Consider the following 22,489-nt stretch of genomic DNA (forward strand, 5'->3'; position numbering starts at 1 on the left):
GAACCGACGTCTGCCCAACTGTCAGACGTTAGCGAAATGTTGCGCGGGCCCATTCTGACGTTTCGCCCGTCTTGCGCTGTGTAACCGCGACCGTACTCTTCAATCTAGCTGTCGCGAGCATTAAAAAAGCAGCAGCAAAAAGCCAAGAGCCGTGGAAAAGGGCAGATTGACGCAGGATTTACGCATTTTGCACTCGCACTAGCCTGATGTGTGTTATTGCTCCCCTGTTTCGCTGATTATGTGCCCGATCCAGTGCAATAGCGGTACAGGTTGTGGAGACTTGTGAGCAAAAGCTGTAAGAAAAAACGCAAATCGAAAAACGGCAGCCAGCAAAATTAGCGTGAGTGTGGCATAGTCGCGACAGCCCCGAGCCAGAGTGGGAGCGAGCGGTGAATGTGTGTGAGTGCGTGTCGTCTGCATGTACCAGCAAGTAGGTGTATGCGTGTGTTTTTTTGTTAGTGCGTTGCTCTTCGTCCGGATGTCGTCGTCGCCGTCGTCGTACGCCAGGAATGTGCGTTGATGTTCACCGTCGCCCGAGTTCTATTGTGGTGAAAAATCGTCGCAGCAAAACGTGTCCAACAGCAGCACTTGTGTGTAGCACTGCTGCTGCTCGTGGGATTGCGACGAAAGTTGTTGCACTCGAAACCACCACCACCATCACCACCAGCACCGTCGTCCGTGCGGGGAAAGGTGTAAATTGGGCTTTGGAAAACCGCCAGGGCCAGAAAGTGCATCCCCGTTTGCCTGCCTCCCCTCCAGCGCGTGTGTGAGTTTGTGTCTTTCGCTGTGTTGTGCGTGGTAACCGTGCGTGAGTGTTTGTCACCTTCGCGCATCCTTTGATCGGAAGGGCAGGCGGAGCCGCATGTGAACGCGAATACACGGGAGTGTATCTGTGTGTATGTGTTTGTGCGTGTTTGTTGGAAGTAGCGCGCAGTGTTGCATTTTGTGGTGTTTATAGCTAGAGTGGTAAAAGGATTTTCCATTGGCACCTTCGAGCGCTGTTTCTATTAGCAGCCATTGCGTATACGTTTGTGTGTGTGTGTGTCTGTTTGTGAGTGTGTTGGCAAGTGTTGGTATGAGTCGTGTGTAGTAAGCGCAGGTCGCCAAACGGCACGAAATAGTAGCTAAAACGTGAAAAATAAACCGTCCAACTAAAATAAAAAGGCAGCGAGTGTAGTGAAAATCGTGTCCCCCATCCCATCGAATTAACGTGGTGTGTTTTTCTTTTGACCGGAAAAAGTGTGTCCGGATAGAATCAATCCCCTAGTAATACTGCTGAACACAGCTGAAGATAGGAGAAAGAACGCATCGAAAAATGTCGCTCAAACTGCAGAACATCAAAGGTAGCGGCGGCGGTAGCGGTGGCAACCGGAGGAAACTGTTCGCCTCATCAACGGCGACGGCCGCGACCCTCCTGCTGGTGGCGCTGCTGGTCGCGATCCCGTGGACGTCGGCGGCCGCAGTCGAGAATGATCAGGTATTATTATTGTTCATTTTCCCGATTCTCCTACCGTACCGAACAACGAAACAACAAACCATGACACACACGCACACGGGGTGGCTGCTTCTGCTGCTGCTGCTGCTGCTGGTCCGTTCAAAACAAGACCGTCTCGGTCGCACCACGCATCCCGCCGCATGGTGCTGTCTCTCTCTCTCAGGCAGCGCTCCCGACCGTTTGGAAAGTGTGGAACGAATCGGATCAGTCGGAGGAATGGCTGTGTTTCTCCTACGTAGTAGCGTAGGGGGCTGTGGGCAAAACGGGAAAAGGGATGGACGACATTGGGACGACGGGAACGGCTTTCAGCTCTGCAGATGATGATGATCCCCGGTGCTGCTATGCTCCGTCCGGTGTGTGTGTGTGTGTGTCGATGTTGTTTTATTTCCACGAATTCAACCCGCCCCGTGTCTCGCCCTTTATGGATGGCCCTTTCTTCCCCTGCTCCCGCATCTCGCCTCCTCTTTGCCGTGGAGAGTGCCATGAGATGAAATGATCGAGGCGGCGGCGGCGACGTTGTTTTCTCACTGCTCACGCCGTTTCCAAGTTTTATGATCGGTCCGACGATCCCTCCTCGTCGCCCCTTTTCGACACACACCTGCCGCTGCGAGCACCATCAACAGCAGCAGCAGCAATCTTGCCTGCCAACTAGCTAGGCAACGAAAAGAGGCAACGAGAAACGTAGCAAGAGGTGTGCGCGAACGAGAGAAAGGACAGATTGTGTGTGCGAGAGTGAGTGAGCGAGAGAGAGAGGGAGCGATGCAAGCAAAGGGTCGTCCCTTTTTGATGCGAGCGAGCTGGAATCCCTGCTAGCATGTACCGTGAGCGAGAGAGTGAGAAGGAGAGAGGTCGCTTCACACTGAGCGTGGTGGTTGTGTGTGGTGCGCGTGTAGTTGTGCGGCGGGTGCTGCTTGCTTTGCTGCCTGCCTTCCTGTGCGCTTTTGTGGGAAGGTGTGGGCCGCAGTAGAATCGTAAATGGAAGGGTTTGGGCTGGGTTGAGGGGATGCGGAAGCGGGAAGTCTATGCAATCGGAAGAGAGTGAGATTTTTTTTCTTCTGTAATGCCAGGCATGGCTTGTTTGTGTGTATGTGTGTGTATGTGTGCTTGAATAGATGCGACCACAAGAGAACACGCACCGTTTTAGTGTGTTGTGTACGATGCGTGTGCATGTGTGTGTGCGTGCATGTTTTGTGTTTTTATATTGATTTTATGGTTGCTCCCGTGTGTGGCTGCTTCCGCTACCCTGGGTTCCGCGATATTCGACGCGAGCTGTTTGGAAAAAGGGCTCCCGCCGAAAAAGTTGCTGACAGAAGCCTTTGACGGACCGATGGGGCAATTTGCGGACCCGTTAGAAGAACAAATTAAACGAGAAAATGAAGGATTTTTGCTTCCGTTGCTCCACCAGAAGAGAGAGAGAGAAAGAGAGGAAGATATGTATAGAGAGAGCACGATAGTATGTGCGTGTGTGTGGGAGAGCTAGAGCTGGAAAAATGCGTAAAGAAAAGCCAAGATCCAGCGCCTGCTTGGGAAGAATATGAATGAATGAACCGTGTACGTACGCGCGCGTGGGGTGTGTGTGTGCGCTTCGTCGTGCATTGGTGTGCTACGGCAGAGGGCATGTTTGTGTATTGGTGTAATCTTGTTTGCCCTTCGCCAGAACCCCGCGGGGGAGAGTGTGGGAGCAGAGTGAACAAGAACCGCAAACGATGGCCGCAGTGCATAATCAAGAACGACACCACCAATCCACCCCAACCGTACTAGCGGGCAGGAGGGTGGGCGTGTGCGGGTAGGGGCCCTCGGGCAACAATAGAGAGAAAACAACAGGCGCAATAGAGAGAAAGAGAGCAGCAGAAGAAAAGTGGAATTTGTGTGGAGGAGTGTTGTGTGTGTGTGTGTGTGTGTGCGCCCAACATTCCACCAGATGGCGCACCCATGTGGTTAGCAACTCCGGGAGACACACATGCACACACACGCACACACGCACGTGTAATGTTTTGTTGGGGCTTTTGGGCCTAGCCGAGCCTGGCCATCCCGCTTGAAGCAGGATTTACAGATTTTGTGCTTAGTACAATTGGTAGTAGGCGATGGTGTTTGGTCCGGATAATGACGCTGAAGAACGCAGTTTCCGGCGGTGGCAAGCAGATAGGCAGAGGCAGGTCGTTAGAAACTAAAGTCGCGCGTGATCGAACGCCACAACATCGGCGTGCGTGTCTTTGGCCAAACATGTTTTGGAGCATGCAGAACTAGCTGGTTGGGGGGCGTGTGGGGAGACGAAGGAGAACGTTGTGGCATGCGTCTGTGAACCGTGTTTGATCAAGGACGATCAACATCGATTGGAGCTCGATGGGAGGTGAACGGGGAAAGGGGAGGTGTCTATGCTGCCCCTCCCGACAGGCTATGCTAATGAGCGTGTATGTTGTTTATGTATTCCTATTTCTAGGGGCTTTCATAGTGAGTGGAGCAAAAAAAACACGCTCCTTTCCATTCAAAGACCGGTCTCGCAAGGCGGTCTCACCGTTTTCCAGTACGGCACGCGGCTGCGTAAGGCTTATGCTAAACATTTCAACACCGCACTAACATGCCGTCTGTTTGATTCGATGAACGGTGGAGGCATAGTTGCAAAAGTGCTACACTTTTACCTCTAGAAACTATTTGCAAAGTAGATAAACGAATCGACAGTTTAAACGAAAATCTTAAATTTTACACTAAACACCTTTACATTGGAATTAACTAAAATACGGACCAAAAGTCCAACATGTTGAGCCTGGAAATATCAAACGCAGATGGTTTTTAATATACTCCACTTTTCCTCCCCTCGTCACCTCCAATACCAGAACCACTGGTGTTACTATATTCAGTGGAGAATTGTCATTTTGCTCTAAATATTGTGTCCTTGTAACATTTATAAACTCCGAGCTCTAGTACGGGAAACGGGTCTTTGATGCATCTCCATACAGACAAAACCCCTGATTGTGTCCTCACTAATAGTGGCAAAAAAAACGAATCCATAATAACTAGACCACAGGCCGGACAGACACAGCGACAGACAGCCGGGGCCTTTTTGTTGTATTACAACTATCGATGACTGGTTGGGAAATTTCTTTCTTTCGGGGTGTCATCCAATTCTATGGATCAATCGGTCCTTCGCATCTAGATGAGGACACCCACCAACTAACAACAACCAAAAGGACTTCAACACACAATATCAATCTACACCCTCGAACCTCTCTCGAACCTCCCCTGAACGTTTCCCCGCTCCTTCTCCGTCCCCATCATCGCCTTCCATCGCCGCCATGTTCGTTAGGCAGAGAAATCCTTTATCGTCATCCTTGAAACGAAGAATAAGGACTCGATGGAATGTGTGTGTGTAGGAGGGGTCTATTTTGTCGTTGGGGATCCCTTTTCTCCACTCGGCATATATTATTTCTTTCGCAAAAAAAACGAATGCTCCACATTCGTTGGAATGTGTAGCAACGGGTAAATTATTTGCGTTAGAAAATAGAGCGAAACAGGGACAGAGAAACAGAGAGAGAGAGAGGGACCTTTTTTATTGAGATCCGGCCGGCATTGAGTTGTGAAAACGTTTGCTTGAAAAACTTGCCCCGCTACTTGTGCCCATGCCGGTGGGGTTTTCACTTAAACCCTTTTTTTGCTTCCTTTTTTTTGCTCGTTAAGTGATTGAAAATATGGCCTTCGCAGTAATTACAGTTCGCCCGCCAGTTTGTGTATCCCCAGCACCCCCGTAGTTGGCTGCCAACAACAAAAATAAAAAGGAAAAATGGCCTGACGCCCAATATTTCATCCACTGTCCAAATTTCAGCAGGATATGAAAACACACCCGCCGGCGCGGCATTTTAGTTGAAACACGAAGTGAAGCAAAAAGGGCTTTTCGCTAGTTGCTACAGTGTTTGTGTGTTCGTGTGTTTGTGTCTACCAGGTTCTCAGTAGGCCGGGACCAGCTTTAGGACCAGGTGTTACAACACTGCTTCGCAACCGCGCAACCCCTCAGGGCGGAGGGCCGCGCCAACTTTGATGCAGTATTGGAAAGTTGTTGACAAAAGAAAAGCGGCCTACTATATTGGCCCGGGCGCGCTGGAGAGATACTGAATTGGATTGAGGTGGGTGAGTGGGTGGAATGGGTGGGTCTTTTTGTAAATTTTCGTGGGCGACGGATTTTTTACACCCCCCCCCCCCCCCCTACGCCCCATACTCCTTCGCGGTCGATAACGTCGCTTGGGCCGCCCCCGGCTTTTTTTTCCTTTTAGGACGGGGTTTTGCAGCAGCAACGTCGTGGACGCATATCCACGGCAGACATAAACACACGGTGCTGCTGCTGCTGCTGCTGCTGGTGGATCATCAATATATTAGTAAGGCACAGTAGTAGGCGACGGGCGTACCTATGACACAAGAGGGGGAAGGGGGCGCTGCACAAGATTGCGACAAACGTTCACGCTGTCGAAACGCCTTTACCTTTGCTCTTTTGCAGCGCTTCCACTGCTTCTCTCTGGAGACTGCTTAGTAGTGTGTCTGTATGTGTGTGTGCGTGTGTGTCTAATGGGCTGTCCCCATCGTTCGGTATCCCATTATCGTCGTTTGGAGCGTGTGCAGTGCCCCCCTCTCCCTCGTATACAAACAATCGAGGCAAGGCACACCTGTAGCAATCGCCCACGCCAGACCCAGCCAGAGACCGGACCCCGGACAGAGGCGGAGGTAGTTTAGCGCAGGTTTTTGATTGGCACGGCGCGCGTTCGAGCACACCACCGAAAGGTATACCGGGGCTTAAGATTCGGGTCTCGCTTTGCTCTTTGATCATGCTGATGATGATGCGGCGCCTGCCTTCCAGCGATGGGTTTTTTTGGGGGTGGGGGAAGGACCTTGAATATCTTTCCGTTTTCTCTTCTGTGTAGAACAAATTCATGGTGCAGAAGCGGCCCGAGGGGTTGTCGTTTTTTATTTTTTTTTTTGTTTTTGTTGTTGCTGCAGTTTTCTAATGTCAAAATTTTATATTCGCCTCAAGGTGGAGAAGATCGTGCCACTTTCTCTCGGGCCTGTTTCCGAGGAACCGTCGTGTCCTACACCGGACATCAAAAAGGATGGAACAGTGGATTTGAATTTTCGCATTTTCGATCTCGTCTCGTCCGCGCTTAAAGCGAAGATAATATTGAATTTAATCCTGTGATGCTGCTGCGGTGCAGGAAGGGGAAGGTAAGGGAGAAAAGGGTCGCAGAGGGGGAAGCCCACGGTAGAGGGTAGGGTGCTGGTGGTGTTGGTGCTGCTGTTTATAACACGGTGTTGGGTCGTGAAGATGAAAAGATCGTGCTGGAATTAAATATCCGGTACGAGCGGCGGGGTCCTTGGGAGGGAGGAGGAAGGGGGGACCGGTCCAATCTGCCACTCCCGGTCTTCCGATCCCGGTTGCCTGCACTGCTCAGCGGAAGGGAAGCGAATGTGTCTTGTCTTTTGGTGTGTCTTCCGCCCGATAACGACGAACGACGCGGCGATGCTCAAACGAGCAAACATTCCTTGATGCTGCCTGCCCGTACGATGTCTTTCTCCGATGAGGGATGGAGAAGAGGATGGTCTGTGTGGGGAGGTGGTGGGTGCGGTAGCCGCTTTTCGGTATGTCTGAGAACGGAACGGAACCTTGAGTGAGAGCCTGTTGGTAAGTTTCTGCCAGCGTAGTTTTCCTGCCAGCCTTGTAAGAAGGAGTTACCCGCCATCTCCACCACCACCACCACCACCGTTTCCCTTTGGTATGTCGTCCGTTAAACGACCCTCGAACCAATGACAACTGCCAATGGCCCCGACCCCATGGGCGCTAATTGATAAATTGCAAACTCCAGAAGCGCCCGAAGTGCTGGCGATGTTTTCGAGTGTATGTGTGTGTGTGTGAGCTTGGGTTTACGGCTTATTTATGCGAATGCTGGCAAACGAATAGACCACCACCATCACCACCACCGATCGATGTTTGTATGACTCGCGTCTAGGGTTGGTAAGAAATAACACACAAGCCAATGGTGTTTGGCATCGTTTTTTGATTTCGAAGTCATCATCATCATGCCACCACTCGATCGATCTCCCCCCGATATGCTGCCGTCGTCTAGCGGAATGATGAGAACTGGTGCCACCGCCCCCCCCCCCCCCTACATCTCACACATGCATGCGGAATGTGATGTTGATTACGGCTCCGCTTCTTATCAAGAAATGGTTGAGACGAATTTTAATTTGAGTTGGCAATTAAAAATTAGACCAAGGAAGGGACTCCAATCTCTCTCTCGCCCACTTGCTGAGCGTATCTGACCAACCACCGTCATCTCGTGTGTGTGTAATCTCATTCTGCATCATGCAGCGATTACAGCAATACCAAATATTGAACGATTGCTTTTCGATTACAGAGTCGGCTTTCCCTTCCCTTCTCTCACCTTCCCTTCCCTGAGCAAAGGCTTATCTTATCAATGACGCGGCGTGTTTGATTTTGTTTGCCCAGTCTGGTGTACTTGTTTTCATTTGTTATTCCGGGAAGCAGTTTGTGCGCCCTCTTACGCTCGAGCCGTTCTGTCTCTCTGTGGCCCTGCGTTATCGCACATCATCCAAACACAGCCCCACACACACGCTGCACGCTTTGGTTATCAGTTGTGTGGGGCGGCCCAGTGGCTGGTTATTTCGGAGCATTGTGATTTGTTCATTTTCGCGAAACAAAACAAAGTGAGTTGTTTTTCGCTGCACTGTTTCAGGGGAATAATAAACGCAAACATGATGGGGAGTTTTTTGAACGTTTGATCCCCTTGTGATGCATCGGTGTTAGCAGCCGTTGGCTAACCAACGTCAGAAGTTTACATTTTCCGGTGCTTTTTAGAAAAAAATGAATCCAACACTCATCTACGTCAATCAATATTCGTGTCCTCAATCCTGTTGCGCGCGTGAAACACCAGCACAGTTCTTCTAAACATTCGCTACTGTTATTGCGCGGCTCTGTCTTCTTAATGCTCAAGCACGTTCGGGGTTGAGTTTTTGAATGCCATGTTTATAGAAGAACTCGATCGAAAGAAGGGGAAAGGCGGCTCTGGAACAAAACAAGGAATTGGAATGTGTTTGAGATTTGGGGGTACACCGGATTTAAGGTAAACATATGCGGCTGAACGTACAGCGTGTGCCCGAGATCGAGAGAAATGGTTTTGATGGATAAATATTAAGGTTTTCTTCACGGTTGTGTTTTTTTCCACTCTCTCTCTACACCACGCAGTTTCATTGCCATCGGCTTCAATAGTGTGACGTGTTCTCGTGCCCTCACGAAAGTTCGTTGGCAGACCAGATCGCCGCTACAGTATTATTCCGTCACCGAAATGAAGCCGGCCATCAGAGCAAGCTGGGCAGATTGTGTTTTGCGGTTTTACAGAGACACCGAACGGGGTGGGGGGGCATCGCCTGGGTGCAAAAATTACACATCACGTAAGAATGTGTGTGTTTATTCTGCTAGGGGGTTGCACTTGACGCGGATCACTTGAACAAGCACGGGCCGAACCGCCCGGCTGTGCGTGTTGCTTTGCCCAATAGAGAAGTACTTTACTGCACATTGTTGGAATTATTGGTTCACAGGCAAAGCTGAGATAAATCGCTCATGGTTGTTGTCTCGGCTGCTACCGTGCTGTTACTAATGGCGAACCAGAACAGCGTGTATTTGTTCGCTTATGAGCCGTAGCAGCAGGCTGTGATTTGTCGACGATAATTGTCACACACCCCATAGCCTCACTCGATCTTATTTCTAATTGCGCGTCAGCTCGTCGAACGCAGCTCTCAGTAGGCCAGTCTGTTGTGTTTACAAAATTCTTTGGTATAATAAAAATGCAAAGGATAAATTATGGCAACAAGACAAGAGCAACAGAATATGCTACTCAGAAACGACTCATTACAGACATTCACAGAGAAAAGGAGGACGACATAAAGATAGCACACAATACTGTGCCTTTGTTTTCTGCCCTACAAACGGCTGCTGCTGCTTCTCTGTCCATACGGCTCTGGTTTGGAACGAGCAAATAACGATGATGATGATGAGACATCCATCCGCCGTATGGCCGTAAACTATGGCTCGATTTTGGCCGCCGCTGCTTGTGCCGTTTTGCGTCGTTTGCGAGAAGGTGTCCCCTGCTTTTTGCTACTCAGCCGTCTCGTCGCTCTGTTGTGCTGTTTGTACGGAGATACGCTCAATTTATTCGAGCACGAAAGACGAAAAACACAAAACTCTACCTATCCCTGGTAGATGCGATGCAGCCGATGCCGATTTTGTTTGCTGCAATTGGTACGGAGATCCCCAACTCCAGCCCAGCGCGGTGAATAATGTGTGTTGTGCTGGTCATATTTTGTAAATCCGCTAGAACCTCACCAACCAACCAACCCCCACCAACTGTCCCTCCGTTTCGGTGACCGGCTGTGTGCGGCAAACGGCCCATAACCGCAAACATAAAGTGAACTGAATTCAGCAGCGTCCTAGAATGGACTCGGGATGCATCTAAAATGCATCCATCCAATTTGTGTTCGGGAGCGGACAGTCAGTGGTCGGCATCCCCTGCCGTGGACCACCCAACCTCTGCCTCCTACCTCTCTCCGTTGTACTGTTCTCGCTCTCTCAGGGCAGATTGTCGCCAATGGTCGAGAATTGGAGCAGCATCGAGAAAACAATAGCTTAAACTGCGGAATCGTAAAGATACTTGGCTGGTGGTGATGGGTGGGTGGGTGGGTAGGAAGACAGTGACATCGAACAAGATGTGGTCAGATTTGTGCACTCCAGTGGCCATCTACCCCTCCCCTATCTCCCTGTGCTGGCTGTATGCGCTGATTTGCTGGGAAATTGAGAGCCTGCAGTTGCATTTCGGTCGATTTATGGTTGGAACTAAACTCCCCAAAAAAGGGGCAACACATGTTCAATGATTTTATGTGTATGATGAAACCCTCCTCTCATACCAGCCAGCGCTTTTTGACCATATTTTGCTGGCTGATAAAGAGCTTAGTCTAATTATCATCGCGCGCTCTCCTCGTCTGTCTCGCACCATTGATCGTGGACTTTGTGGGCTTCGCGGGCCTCGGCAATCGATAGTGGGCGAAAACCACCAAAGGACTGCTGCTGCTGCTGCTGCCTCCGTCAACACAAAAGCCAGATCGCGCGATATGTATGCCCTTCCAATGTACGCCACTGAGCTCTGTGCAGGTTTTTGTAAACTGTGTCTGTGTGGGCTTCATTTCGGTGGCTTTCGAATTATTCATGGCACTTAGTGCACAGAATCCGCAGCCGCCAACTGCTGGCTGGCTGGCTGGCTGGCTGGTTCGCTGTTTATCTGGTAGTGGTGGTGTGCAATTCCATCCTACCCATAGACACACTCACACCAACGGAGAAAGATGCATAACCATATTCAAATTGATCGATTCGTCCCGCATTCTACACCGAATGGGCAAAATGTATGTTCCGTTGTAATGCCGTACATAATGGAAAACTACACCGCTGTTTAGTGCTGTGGAACAAATCGGATGCCATAGATACATCAATGAAATGAAACTGATCTCGGTAAACATCAGCCAACCGTTTGATGTCTAATACGCTACTGATAACCCATTTAAATATAAGGCTTTTCATGATGGGCACAGGATGCGTGTGTGTCTGTGTGTATGCCGTATCATTAAAGCACGCTTCACTTCTTGGGGCGTACGAGCGCGCAAAAGACCGTCTTTTACGATGTTCCTCGCAAGAGATCGTTAACTGATCCCGATTATCCCGATAATAGCGGGAGGCTCTCAGTTACGAAACTCCGTGCCGTGCTCAGGAGACAGGCAGCAACACGCGAAATAATGAACTCCCTCCTCCCATTCAATGCCCATGATGGTGGTGGTGGTGTTGGTGGAGAAGCTAATGGTGAAGAAAAGCACAATCATCTTCGGCGTGCAATCTATCCCATCGCCTCGAGCACAATACACGGCCTGGCAGGCCGGCCGCCTCTCACGACGCCAGGCTGCGCTTTGCGACACTTCAACTTTTGCATGGCACTTTGCAAATAGTCCTCCTTCGCCAAAAGGAGGCGAAAAGCATAAAGACGGCCTTCGCCCCTCTGTTCTGCATGCAGTTATCAGCCGCTTCCCATCACTGTCCGGGCAGTAGCAGCAGCACATTATGCTGGCTTATTTATTTCTCATGTTTTTTAATGCCAAATTTCCATTCCGACCGCTCGCTGTCCATTCCCCCCGGTTCGTTGTTGTTGTTCGATCGCACTGTATTGTTTCTGCTCCGGTTTTTTTTTAACCAATCGTTTTGGTTGGTCTTTGTAAAGTGAAATATATTAAGCATTATCAAGCAGCGTTTTCTAATAAGCGTTTTCTTGGGCACGTCCTCAGTTTGTTGGAGACGTTCCGAGATGACGTTTGGAATTAATTAGAATTTTGTTGAATCTTTTCATCGAGCACAGAGAGAAAACTGATAATGAAATCCGTAGCTCAAATTGATTGTTCTTTTTTGTTTGGAGGGTTTTTTTGGTGCTTAAATCCTGGACGAGCCTGCATAATCAATACACACCGTGGGTGGGAAAAGCGAAGAGGCAATTTTACTCCATCTCTGGGTACAATGTTTTCGTCTTGCGTTGTTCCCCCTAGCGTACATCATAAAGCTCTCCTCCATGATTACCACAAGCCTTGTCGTGGATGATGTTTCCCCATTTCTCTCGTGTTCCCATCCAGGGGACATTCGGTGTAAGTTTCCCATTCTGTTGAATATTGTGTTTCCGAAAGCTTAGGATGGTGCGTCTGTCATAAACGTCAAATCTTCGCAGACAAGATAAGCTTTGAACTTTGAAAGCTTTCGCCTTTAGTAGTTGCATCGCGTGGCAACGTGTTCAAAGTGCAGTGAGATGAGAGTGAGCTGTGCATATTAAGCTCATGCTGTGTAGCGGGTCCTTTCCATCTCAGCAAGCGGATGCTGTGGAGCATCCAGATGGAGAGCTTTGTCTCCGAGTGACCGCGTCCCCATTTTGAAGAGAGGAAAACTCGGAATCTCCAACGTTCTCGCGCATGTACATCATTCAGCAGCAGTGGCAGAGCACGGTTGTTTATTTGAGGGCATGACGCAGTGTTTTCAACGGACGGCGTGAGCTTCGATAGGCTTCAAAAAGGAAAACACCCAGTCCCAAAGGGGGCAGTCTGTGGATGGGTCGTTTTTTTGCTGCTACGCTCAACCACTCACTCACCTAGAGAGACACTGTTATCCCCGTCGCCATGGGAGACAAACAGCTGTGAGAGCGAGAGAGAGCTGTACGAGAGTTGCGGAACGCCACGGAGGAAGTTAGAATTGGCGAAATTGTGAGCAAATTAATTCTAGAACAAAACCGAAAGGAGTTTAATGTTCTCGAAAGCTTCACCAGGTTGGCCGCTCTGGGGTGGTGAGTGAGATTTCCTGTCTGGCTGTGTGTACGAGCGGAGGGTGTGTTGTGTGTACTCTTGGATGTTGAATTTTTCTCTCGTTTGAGTCTGCTGTTGGGGCCGCTACTGCTGCTGCTGCTGCTGCTGACTTGTCTCATCGACGTTGGCTCTGTGTTTTTCCAGCACCTCTGCGAATAGTTCCATCGTTGGCCGGATTGGACAGCCGATGAGTACTGCAGTGCATTTATTTCGTACCACATTGCGTACCGTATAGAGAGCTGTACAGTGTGTCGTGTGTATCTTTGTGTAGTGGTGTTTGCGTCCTTAAAGGACCGTCCTATCATTTAGGTAGTCGTTGAACGAATCTTTGATGATTGTAATTCATAATGGCTTTCTCACTGCTGGTTCGCTTGATAGGTATTCTGGGAGTTCTTGACTAAAAGTGCTCGTTTGCGTGTGTCTGTGTGTGTGCGCAAAGTATCCTTCTGGGAAGGCAAGCGAAAGGTTTGGAGAAGGATGAAGAAAGAGATTCACACATTTGAAGGGTCGCTGTCGTGACGGGAAACGATCACCTCCTGGTCCGTTATGTTATGCCCGTTCGATGGCAATTTATCCTCTTCCTACCATCCTTCGTTCCGTCGCTGCGATTTGCCAGATTATACCCTGTGTGTGTCTGTGTGAAGCAATTGCTCTTTCTGTGCAACGTGGCGGACCTTGTTGGGCTTTGGTTAGGTATGATGTTCCCTGTTGTGTGTGCCTTTGTCCTCGGGCCCCGCAGCAGGCAAGGCACATGTAAGAAAGGTGGTGGTGGTGGTACGCATTTACCAGAGGTCATGGAAAAAGGGACCGGATTAGGACACTAGCTGTACAGGTCGTGGAGAAATTCGGCACCATTTCACGGTCAGTCCAGCCCCCTCCGGAGAGGGCTCACTGCTGTGACGTACATGCCCGTTTGCGCGTGTGTGTGTGTGTTCATTTGCCAAAGGTTAGCGGCAAAAGGACTGCGAATCGTTGCAATTCGAAACCTTTGCGCAGACAAACGAAGGACACAATTCTACGAAATTGCAATTACGACAACGCAGCGGCGCATTTTTGCAAAGGGACAGAAAGAAACCCCCCATTATTTGTCATGTTTTTCGTTACGAATGGCAACTTTCAACTGGATAAGCTCCCCGCCAACAGGCAGGGGAGCTAGAGAAGAGGCCCTTAGACAACTTGAAATGTGCTTAGTGTTCGACCGTGCTAAACCATTGTACGGAGTTCCGCATGCATGTAAAGAAAGGTGTGGTGTGCTGGTAATTTAATTAGGATCCCTTTCGGTCTTTCGGCTTTTCGGCTCTCGAGACCTTCCTGCCTTGCTAACGATGCGCTGATGACGCGTGCGAGTGTTTGCCTCCATGTGTCCTACACGCCCCCATGTCTATAGTGTCCTCCATCCTTGTTCTTCCGCTCCCCGAGAGCAGTGAGTGTTTCGCACTCACTTTTGCTCAGTGAGTGGAAGCGTCTTTCGTTCTTGTCTGGCATACGTTCAGGGGGAGGTAGAGTTATGCGTTATCAGAGTTATGCAATTTAGCGTAACCGAAGTAACGCACCAAAAATCGATAATAATGTTTACGGGGCCTGGAAGTTGGCCGATTGATATACAGCAAAGGGAGAGAGAGAGAGAGGGAGAGCGCGCGAGAAGAGGAGAGCGAGGAGCATAAAGGAAGCATTGGGACTGAACTAACCAAGTTGGCGATGGTTATGTTTCGTTCCTTGTTGCAAGGGAAAGAGCGGAGAGAAGGCGTAAAACGTGAGTAAAAAAGAGAGGGAGGGTGTGTGTGTGTGGAAAGAAGTAAGGTTGAGCGGGGAGGAGAATGTAGGTAGCAAGCAAGGGGAAGAATATACGATAAACTAGGACACACCGACCGAAAGACGTCATCATCATCCGCGCATAGGTAGCCCCGAGGGAACGATATCTCACCTTCCTTGCGAACGATGGGCTAACGAGCTAACGAGAAGCGCGGGGAAATTGAGTTTGGCGGAGTCTGAATTTGGGCCATTGCGGCAGAACTGTTCCCCAGTGTTAAACCTTTTGCTAAAAACTAATGCGTGTGTCGTCTTTGTGGTTTAATTACAGAACTCTAATAATCGGAACCTAAACCTCGACAGTAGTTCGTCCTTCGGTGCGGCACCATCGAACCAAAATGATATCTACATTGACGACGAAGGTCTGGAAGGTTCTGGAAGCCGCGGTGAAGTAAGTGTGGCAGAGTTGGAAGGACACTCGCTACAGAATTCTTTTCTATAAACCCATCCCATCTTGCTTCCCTTCCTTTGCAGGTGCGTGACGATCTAGAGAAGGAGGACGACGAAGCATCCGGCTCCGGGTTCGGAGATGATGACGAAGATTCCACCTCGAGTCGATCGTCGCTATCGTCTTCGTCGTCGTCGGGCGGCAATCTAAACGTTCTGCGCGGTGGCAGCGATAACCTGCCCGGTTCAGGTGATCATGATGATAATGATCTCTACACAGACACCAACCTACCCACCGTTGATCCATCGACCACCGACGACGAAGATAGTCAGTTTTGTTTGCATGGCTTTATTTCTATTTTAAGTTATCCCGCCATATTTACGTTTTTCCTTACAAAACACTCTACCGATCGCCGTGCAAGTGAGCGTGCCGCGCCGTCATTGTAGTGAGCGGGAGACCCGTCTATTGTTTTATACTGCTCCCCTCACTGCTACGACATGTTTAAGGCATTATTGCACCTGTGCGGCGATAAGATCTTAGTTCAGTTTTGCAGAATAGGAAGCAGAGAAAGAGAGAGATAAAACAAACATAATCAAACTCCTCCAAAGTGAGAGCAAAACAATGTCTCTATACAATGGGTGGAAGATCGCTGTGGAACATACACAAAAACATAAAACAATCGAATGTGCGATTTATTTGGAAAAAATCAAAGCAATTCTTACACACGCGCACCCGAGATGAGTTTCCCTTGCGCCGCAGGGGATGGTTTGGTTTGTGAAGACAAGCGTCGTCCCGTAGGGTTTACCTTTCTTTTCTGTATAATTTCGATTAATGCCTCATTTTTCCCTTGAACCATACTGACTATTACCGTCTGTCTTTAAACTGTCCGATCAATAACTTTCGTCTGGTTTCTGTCTATTTGTACAAAAAATGTCGTTTGTTTGTTTGTTTGTTGGATACAGCTCTTTGTTTTTATTTAATGTTTCAATTTCTAACTGTTTTGCATGAGTTACACTTTTTATTACCTTGGTTTCAATACTTCAATACTGCTAATGTGTTTCTCTTTTCTCCTTTTACTAAAGTACATCCTTCATCTAACGCACTCTGTTGTAGCATGATGAAATTGTATCCATTGTATCATTCCATTGATGTGTTTTGTACTTCTTTTAAACAATCTCATTTTCATTCATTTCATCAAACGTGATACCCTTCTCTTTTTAAACATTATCCAATCATCACACATACCTCTTCTTCATTGATCACCACAACCCATCTTCGCGTTGTTCATTCGCTCATTGTGTCATAATGGTTTGTCTGATTCACTTTCTCGGTGAGTTAGATCGACCAGAAAAATGTCATTCGGTAAATGCGTTTATGTTTTTGTTTTACAGTTTGTTTCACTCTTTCATAATATTGTTCAGGCGCTTGTTGCGAGGGATCGCCTCGTGCCAGCGCGTTTGGTTTGAGTTTGAGTTTGTTTTTTAAATCGTTCAGTTTAGTTTCAGCTAGCTATTTCAATTTATCCAAGTGTAGTGTGTTTTTTGCCAATTACTGCTTACTAGTCACCCAGTTTGTTCAGCACTTTTGATTAACATTTCGAGTGTGTATTTCTTCTCGTTTGATTACTACTCCTTTGCGAAACAATAGTGCCCATTGGCAAGGATAATAGCAAATCATCATCCTCTTCGTCGTCTTCGGGATCCTCGTCTTCTGGCGGCGTTTACTCCCGAGGTGGGGAAATCATTGAAACGGGAGAGAACGATCTCGACCTCGGTGGATTGCCCCGGCATCACGTTACGCCAACGGAGGGCAGCATCAACCATCACGATAACACTCAGTACGGTGCGGGCAGTGGCGTTTTGATAATGAATGCCAAGAACGATGACCGAACGGCTAGCTTCTTTGCACAGCCTGGCATTTTGGCAGGTAAGTCACGAAAGCAACTGCAGCAGCACCAGCTTTCCGTACCCAGTAGCATAGAGCGTTTAGATAGTCCATCATTCACATGCGCGTGTACTAATCACAACAATGAATTTCTGGTTTACGTTTAGCTGTGATCGGAGGGGCAGTCGTCGGTTTGTTGTGCGCCATACTGGTGGTAATGTTTATCGTTTACCGTATGAGAAAAAAGGACGAGGGCTCGTACGCGCTGGACGAACCAAAGCGATCGCCGACGGCCAACACCTACGCCAAGAACGTGAACAACAGGGAATTCTACGCCTGAGATTACTCGATAGACTCGAGTGACGGTGATTTTTAAAAACAGCCATCCTTTCTCTGTCGCAGTAACATCATCCACAGCAGAAGAAACAAACTACTATGCAATCAATGGTCTACAGACATTGGCACGCAGAGTAGAAGGAGGGCTATAGAAAACGCCGGACAGCGCGAGAAAACATACACTTCTTTAGTATAAGGAACAGAGCGAAACGAACGAAAGTGAGGAGCAGAAGAAAGCCGCGCCTACGAATGTATGCCGCAGGATGTAAGGTCATATTTGTAGTAAGTACACTGGAACCGCTAATAAGAAGAGAGTAAGGTGCGTGTGTGTGTCTCACAAACGAGTAGATCGTTGCAGAAAAAAGAACGCTAATTAGAAGGAAAGAAGGAGGTGGAAACAAGGTGCGAAGGAAGCCGGCAAAAGGGATTGATTGTTTGATGGAGAACATAATGCGTGTAGGCGCGTTCGCACAAGCCTACATGCACTGCTCTAGGAATTCGTTTTGTTTTCGGTAACCGGGTGTCCACCCTCCAAACAAGCTGCTGGTGTGTGGTTCGAGCGATGGCCGAGGAGTTGATCTAAGGTCTAAGGTATGATTTCATAATTGGAAGCATTTTGATCAAAAGATGAGTGGTTGATCCATTCTATGTTAGTTTAGTTCCGTTCCAATTGGTCCAGTACGGTAGGTTTGTGCGACAGGCGCGTGTATGCATGCAAGTTTCGTTTTAAAATTTGATCTTTGTTTTAATATGTTGGCCAGGTAAGGCTGCAAACAAGTCTCTCGAATAAGTGGATGGATGAAGGTAGCTAATATGGGGGTTGTGTGTTGTGTTGTGCTGTGCATACAGCAGCAACATTATGGGTATTTGTTGTCCTTGAATTGAACCATCTATCTACAGGATGTTCCGGTTCTGCTGACAATATTCATTTTTCATACGCAGCTATAGCGAACAACATTGCAGGCAGCTGACATTGCAAGCTATTATTATGGAGCTGTCTCCGATTAGTTGATCGTGGGATGTTTTTTTTTTAAATATGTGTCTGTGTACTTTGTTTGGTAAAACAATTGATTTCCTTTTTGGCGCAAGTCGGCTATCGTAAGCCTCTCGCCAGGCTATGTACTCCCCCATATTAAACCACTCTTCTAGTTTGCCATTTATAAACAAATGTACGAAAAACGTGTAACCTACACTACAATGGGACTCTTGGGACTCTTGTTCGATAAGCTATATAATCGGAAATTTCGGATAACACAAACCTGAACATGATATATAATTCAGATATATTTAAGCAAAAAGTAAAAGCATGGGTCAAGCGGTGGTGCAAACACATAAGGGAAAATGCGTACAGCAAGCGAGGGCAGAATGCAGGCTCTGTAGTTTGTAAGAAAGGATAGATGTTACATATTTATAAAGGTAATAAGTGCAACAGATGATGGAAAGGAAAGGGAACGAAAACGTTGCCACACCGGTTTGGTTGTCCCGGTATCGATGGTTAGATTAGCAAATCAAATCCTGCGGTCCTGCTGGACACTCTAGCGGTGGATGGAAGCGCGCGCAGCATAAGCTTTCTCGTAACTTCGTACGTATCCTGTGTGTATATGTGCGCGCGTGCGCGCGCTCGCTGTTCGATAAAAGCATAATTAATTGAACTTCTCTTTGTGTGTGTGTCTCTCTCTGTGCAAGTATGTATGTTGAAGACGCGCGGTACATGGAGAAGGGAAATATGGTGGCAAACAAAGGGCAAAACCGCAACAACCAGCAGTAAAAAAAGCAAACACAGAAGAAAAAATCCGATGTTGATGTTGCTAGTTAATGTGGGAGTTTCAGTTCCATTCGGTTAGACGAGTGAGCAGCAGCAGAGTTAGAAAGAAATTAACGAAATGAAACGAAACAGCTACGGGGTGGCGTACGCGTACCACCACCCAGCCGTGCAAACGCTGGACAGGAAATGTAATGGCAATACTTTGTTGTGAAAGTATATATAAAACAAATGGAGAGTAAGAAACAATTGGCAATGGAGGTAGAATGCAATGGAAAATCCGGCAAAAGCATGCCGCCACTATGATAATTTATAATGTTGATTTTTTACACACATCCTGTATTTTACTCCCCCCTACGTTTCCAAACGCTTCAATTCAATCAAAACACATAAATTGTACTCATAATAATCCCTAAGGTGTAGCGCGCACCTGTTGTGTGTATGGCAGGCCGGGATGGAAGCGGTAGCGCGGGCGAGAGTGAGAGAAAAACGCCGGCAAATGTAGTAGATTCTGTCCCTGTAACACAATACAACAGCTATAGAAGGATTTGTAAGGAAAAGGTGGCCAATCTAGCTAGTGGAGGAGATGTAAGTGCGGAAAATATACCCAAAAGTAACATAGACTCACACTCCCATATGTATTTGCCATAGATAAGCGTATCCAGTTGAGGCTTTTGTTGATCGTAGGGACGATTGTTGTCGATAGTAAATTGATTTCCCATTGGCATGGGCATGCTAGGGAGATAACTTGTCAGCAGATAATTGTCCAGATGGCTCGCTTGCCCAGCCTTTAAATGATGAACCACAATGCAGTCGACAGTTTTAGTTTTGTTAATCGGCCTTTTACTGTTTCCCTGTCGCATTTTGCCAGAACTATGCGTAAAGGACTTGAACTCTGGGCTCATTTACTTTCCCCCGGGCTTCTGGGGGAAAATGCTTTGTTCGGTTTATGTTGTATTGATCTGAATATCCCGTCCCACTGCTGACAGTATGCCGAATATATACATTGGCTAGATATTCATTGCTGCAATGAATGTTGAATGACCAAGATTGGACTCGTTGGCGAAGAATATAGCAAGAACCAGTAGTGTTGTATCCACGGTCATCCGGAACTCATCATTCGTCTGAACCGAAATATCATCTTGCGTATATCAAGATCTCTGGACCATCGATGATAGATATTGTTTGAAATAATAGATGTTTCGTGAACGAATAGAGATGATGCGTACGCGAGGGCTTTGAATTAACTCCAACGCCGTTGATGGTGGGGCTGTATGTTGTTGTTGTTCTCATCATGCTGATCAGGACAGCAGCCTATGGCAAAGGACAAGAAAGGTCAGCGGCTCATCAACAAGGAGACGACAGTAAATATATCATTTGAATAGCTCACAAAACACACTATGGCAGAAATGGCAGAAGTACGAGAAGAACTTATACTAAGCTTTGTAAATGAAGAACAACTAACGAGAACTATAAGTTGAAACTACTGACAACTAACCTATCGTGAAAGAATGCAACAAGGATTTTGAACATCATTTAACAGTCAATAGCAAAACTGGCATCAGTGCAGAGAAACAAGCAAAACAAATAGAGAAGAAAACGATCATAAACAATTCCAGAGTAACAGCGCGCTACAACAAGGAAAGCAAACGAGTAAACGAACTAAAAAGTCTTATTATAAAAATTCAATAATCATACGATATGATAGTAATATGGGAGAAAGATTGCCTAACAAGAGGCACAAACACTCATAAAGCATAAACGGCTTTTTCCGGAACTGTAAGGAACCATCCACCTCATGCTTTAAGCAACGCGAAACAATGGCGCAACCATTCAAAGACAAGACCACAGCACAGCACTGGTACACAAATGTAATAATCTCCACTTCACAAATCGCCTGACACAAATCATACATTGGCAAAGCTCTTCGCGATATGTTTTAGTCTTTCCCTGTCCAAATGCATCTGGTCTGGTCTGACTATCTTTTTCGCGCGAAAACGCTGATTTTCAAACGCTGATTCTATACTTAAGAATAATCCCAGTGTTGAGACGCATACTTGAGGCTCACGTTGCTTGTTGACGATTTGGCGGAGTCAGCATCAACAGCTGAATAGCTGCTCTTGTATCGATTTTGGAATGCTTTGGGATAGGTTTTAGCACACACCAGGCCTAACGTTAGGTGGGTTTCGAATTGCAAACATGGAAATGGTAACCCCTTTGCATAGGCGCTTCTGACTGAAGAATTAGAACGAGAAAGTGGAATGCGTAATAGATTTATAGAGAGAAACAAATAATAATTATGGGATGTTAGAAACTGGGATTTAAACGCTTAAGCTAGCGCTACTCTTCCACTATTTTATGTATCTTTATCGGTTTAAGTGAAAACCATACTGAATCAAACATATATACATATTTAATCTAAAGCGTTTACTTTATTTTACTCTGTTAGTAACACTCTAATTTTGTGCCATTGGTGGCGAGCAATTGCCGTCACCGTGTTGCGCGTTTCCTTTGCAATGGTTTTACATCCTCTTTTCCACCTTCTGTTTCTTGCTCAAATCATCCCCTTCCCCCTCTACTCTCAGTACAATGCTTTCGTGCGCGCGTGTGTGTGCGAGATGATCACAATATTCATGCATAATCACATTCTTGGAAACGTTGGTCTTTAATCAGCTTGATACAATCATTACCCAATTTTATCATACAAACGAGCCATAGGCGATGCAGAGTAGAAGGGGGAGAAAAACTATCCAGACAAACAAAAACGCATTTATAAACCAACCAGAGAAGCAACAGGTAGAGACATTCCGATGGAAAGCCGATTGATCAATTCAAAATTATTCTTAGCACAGTCCAGTAACGGTTTAGAATGAGTTTCGTGCTGATGGCAGTTATGTTTTGTTGTGACCATTATGTTACGTTCCGACCATGGTCAAGGGTGGGGCAAAGCAAATGCAGCATAAATGCGCAACAAATTACATATGGGAGGGCCGGAAATAAATACAATCCCACTTTTTGTCAGATATACGTAGTCAAATTCGCACACCAGAGAACTCTATATATTCGGCGCAGCATAACCAGGCCAAAAATTCGGAAAGCAAACACAACAAATCACCTAAACAAACTTCGAAATATACTACAAGGCGCAGAACAGCATCAGTATAAGCAGCGAGCGAAATACTGAACCATCATCGTCTCTCATTACAGTAAAAACAGAAACGATAGACGGATGGGATAATAAAAGGAAAAGTAAATTTAATATACAAACACTACAAAAAAAAGAGGAATAAACACACATGGAGCGCATTCATGAGAAAGCATTGTAAATAAAAGAATCTTTACAGTGTAATAAAAACAATACAACAAGTGGTTTATGCTCGAA

At 47.2% G+C, this 22,489-nt stretch overlaps 1 protein-coding gene across 2 annotated transcripts; it reads left to right on the forward strand.

Moving 5' to 3' along the window:
* Positions 1–91: 91 nt before the first annotated feature.
* LOC120952533 (syndecan) lies at positions 92–22,489 on the forward strand. 2 transcript variants are annotated; one of them, XM_040371919.2, is made up of 5 exons: positions 92–1,477; positions 15,009–15,128; positions 15,212–15,452; positions 16,773–17,051; positions 17,177–22,489. In XM_040371919.2, exons 1-5 carry the CDS (start codon positions 1,316–1,318, stop codon positions 17,347–17,349), a joined length of 975 nt encoding a protein of 324 aa, XP_040227853.2. In that variant the 5' UTR covers positions 92–1,315; the 3' UTR covers positions 17,350–22,489. The 2 variants fall into 2 exon arrangements, with proteins under 2 accessions (XP_040227853.2, XP_040227855.2); XM_040371921.2 differs by having other exon boundaries at positions 15,212–15,374.

The sequence above is a fragment of the Anopheles coluzzii genome, chromosome 2 (genome assembly GCF_943734685.1).
Source record: "Anopheles coluzzii chromosome 2, AcolN3, whole genome shotgun sequence".
Lineage (NCBI taxonomy): Eukaryota > Metazoa > Arthropoda > Insecta > Diptera > Culicidae > Anopheles > Anopheles coluzzii.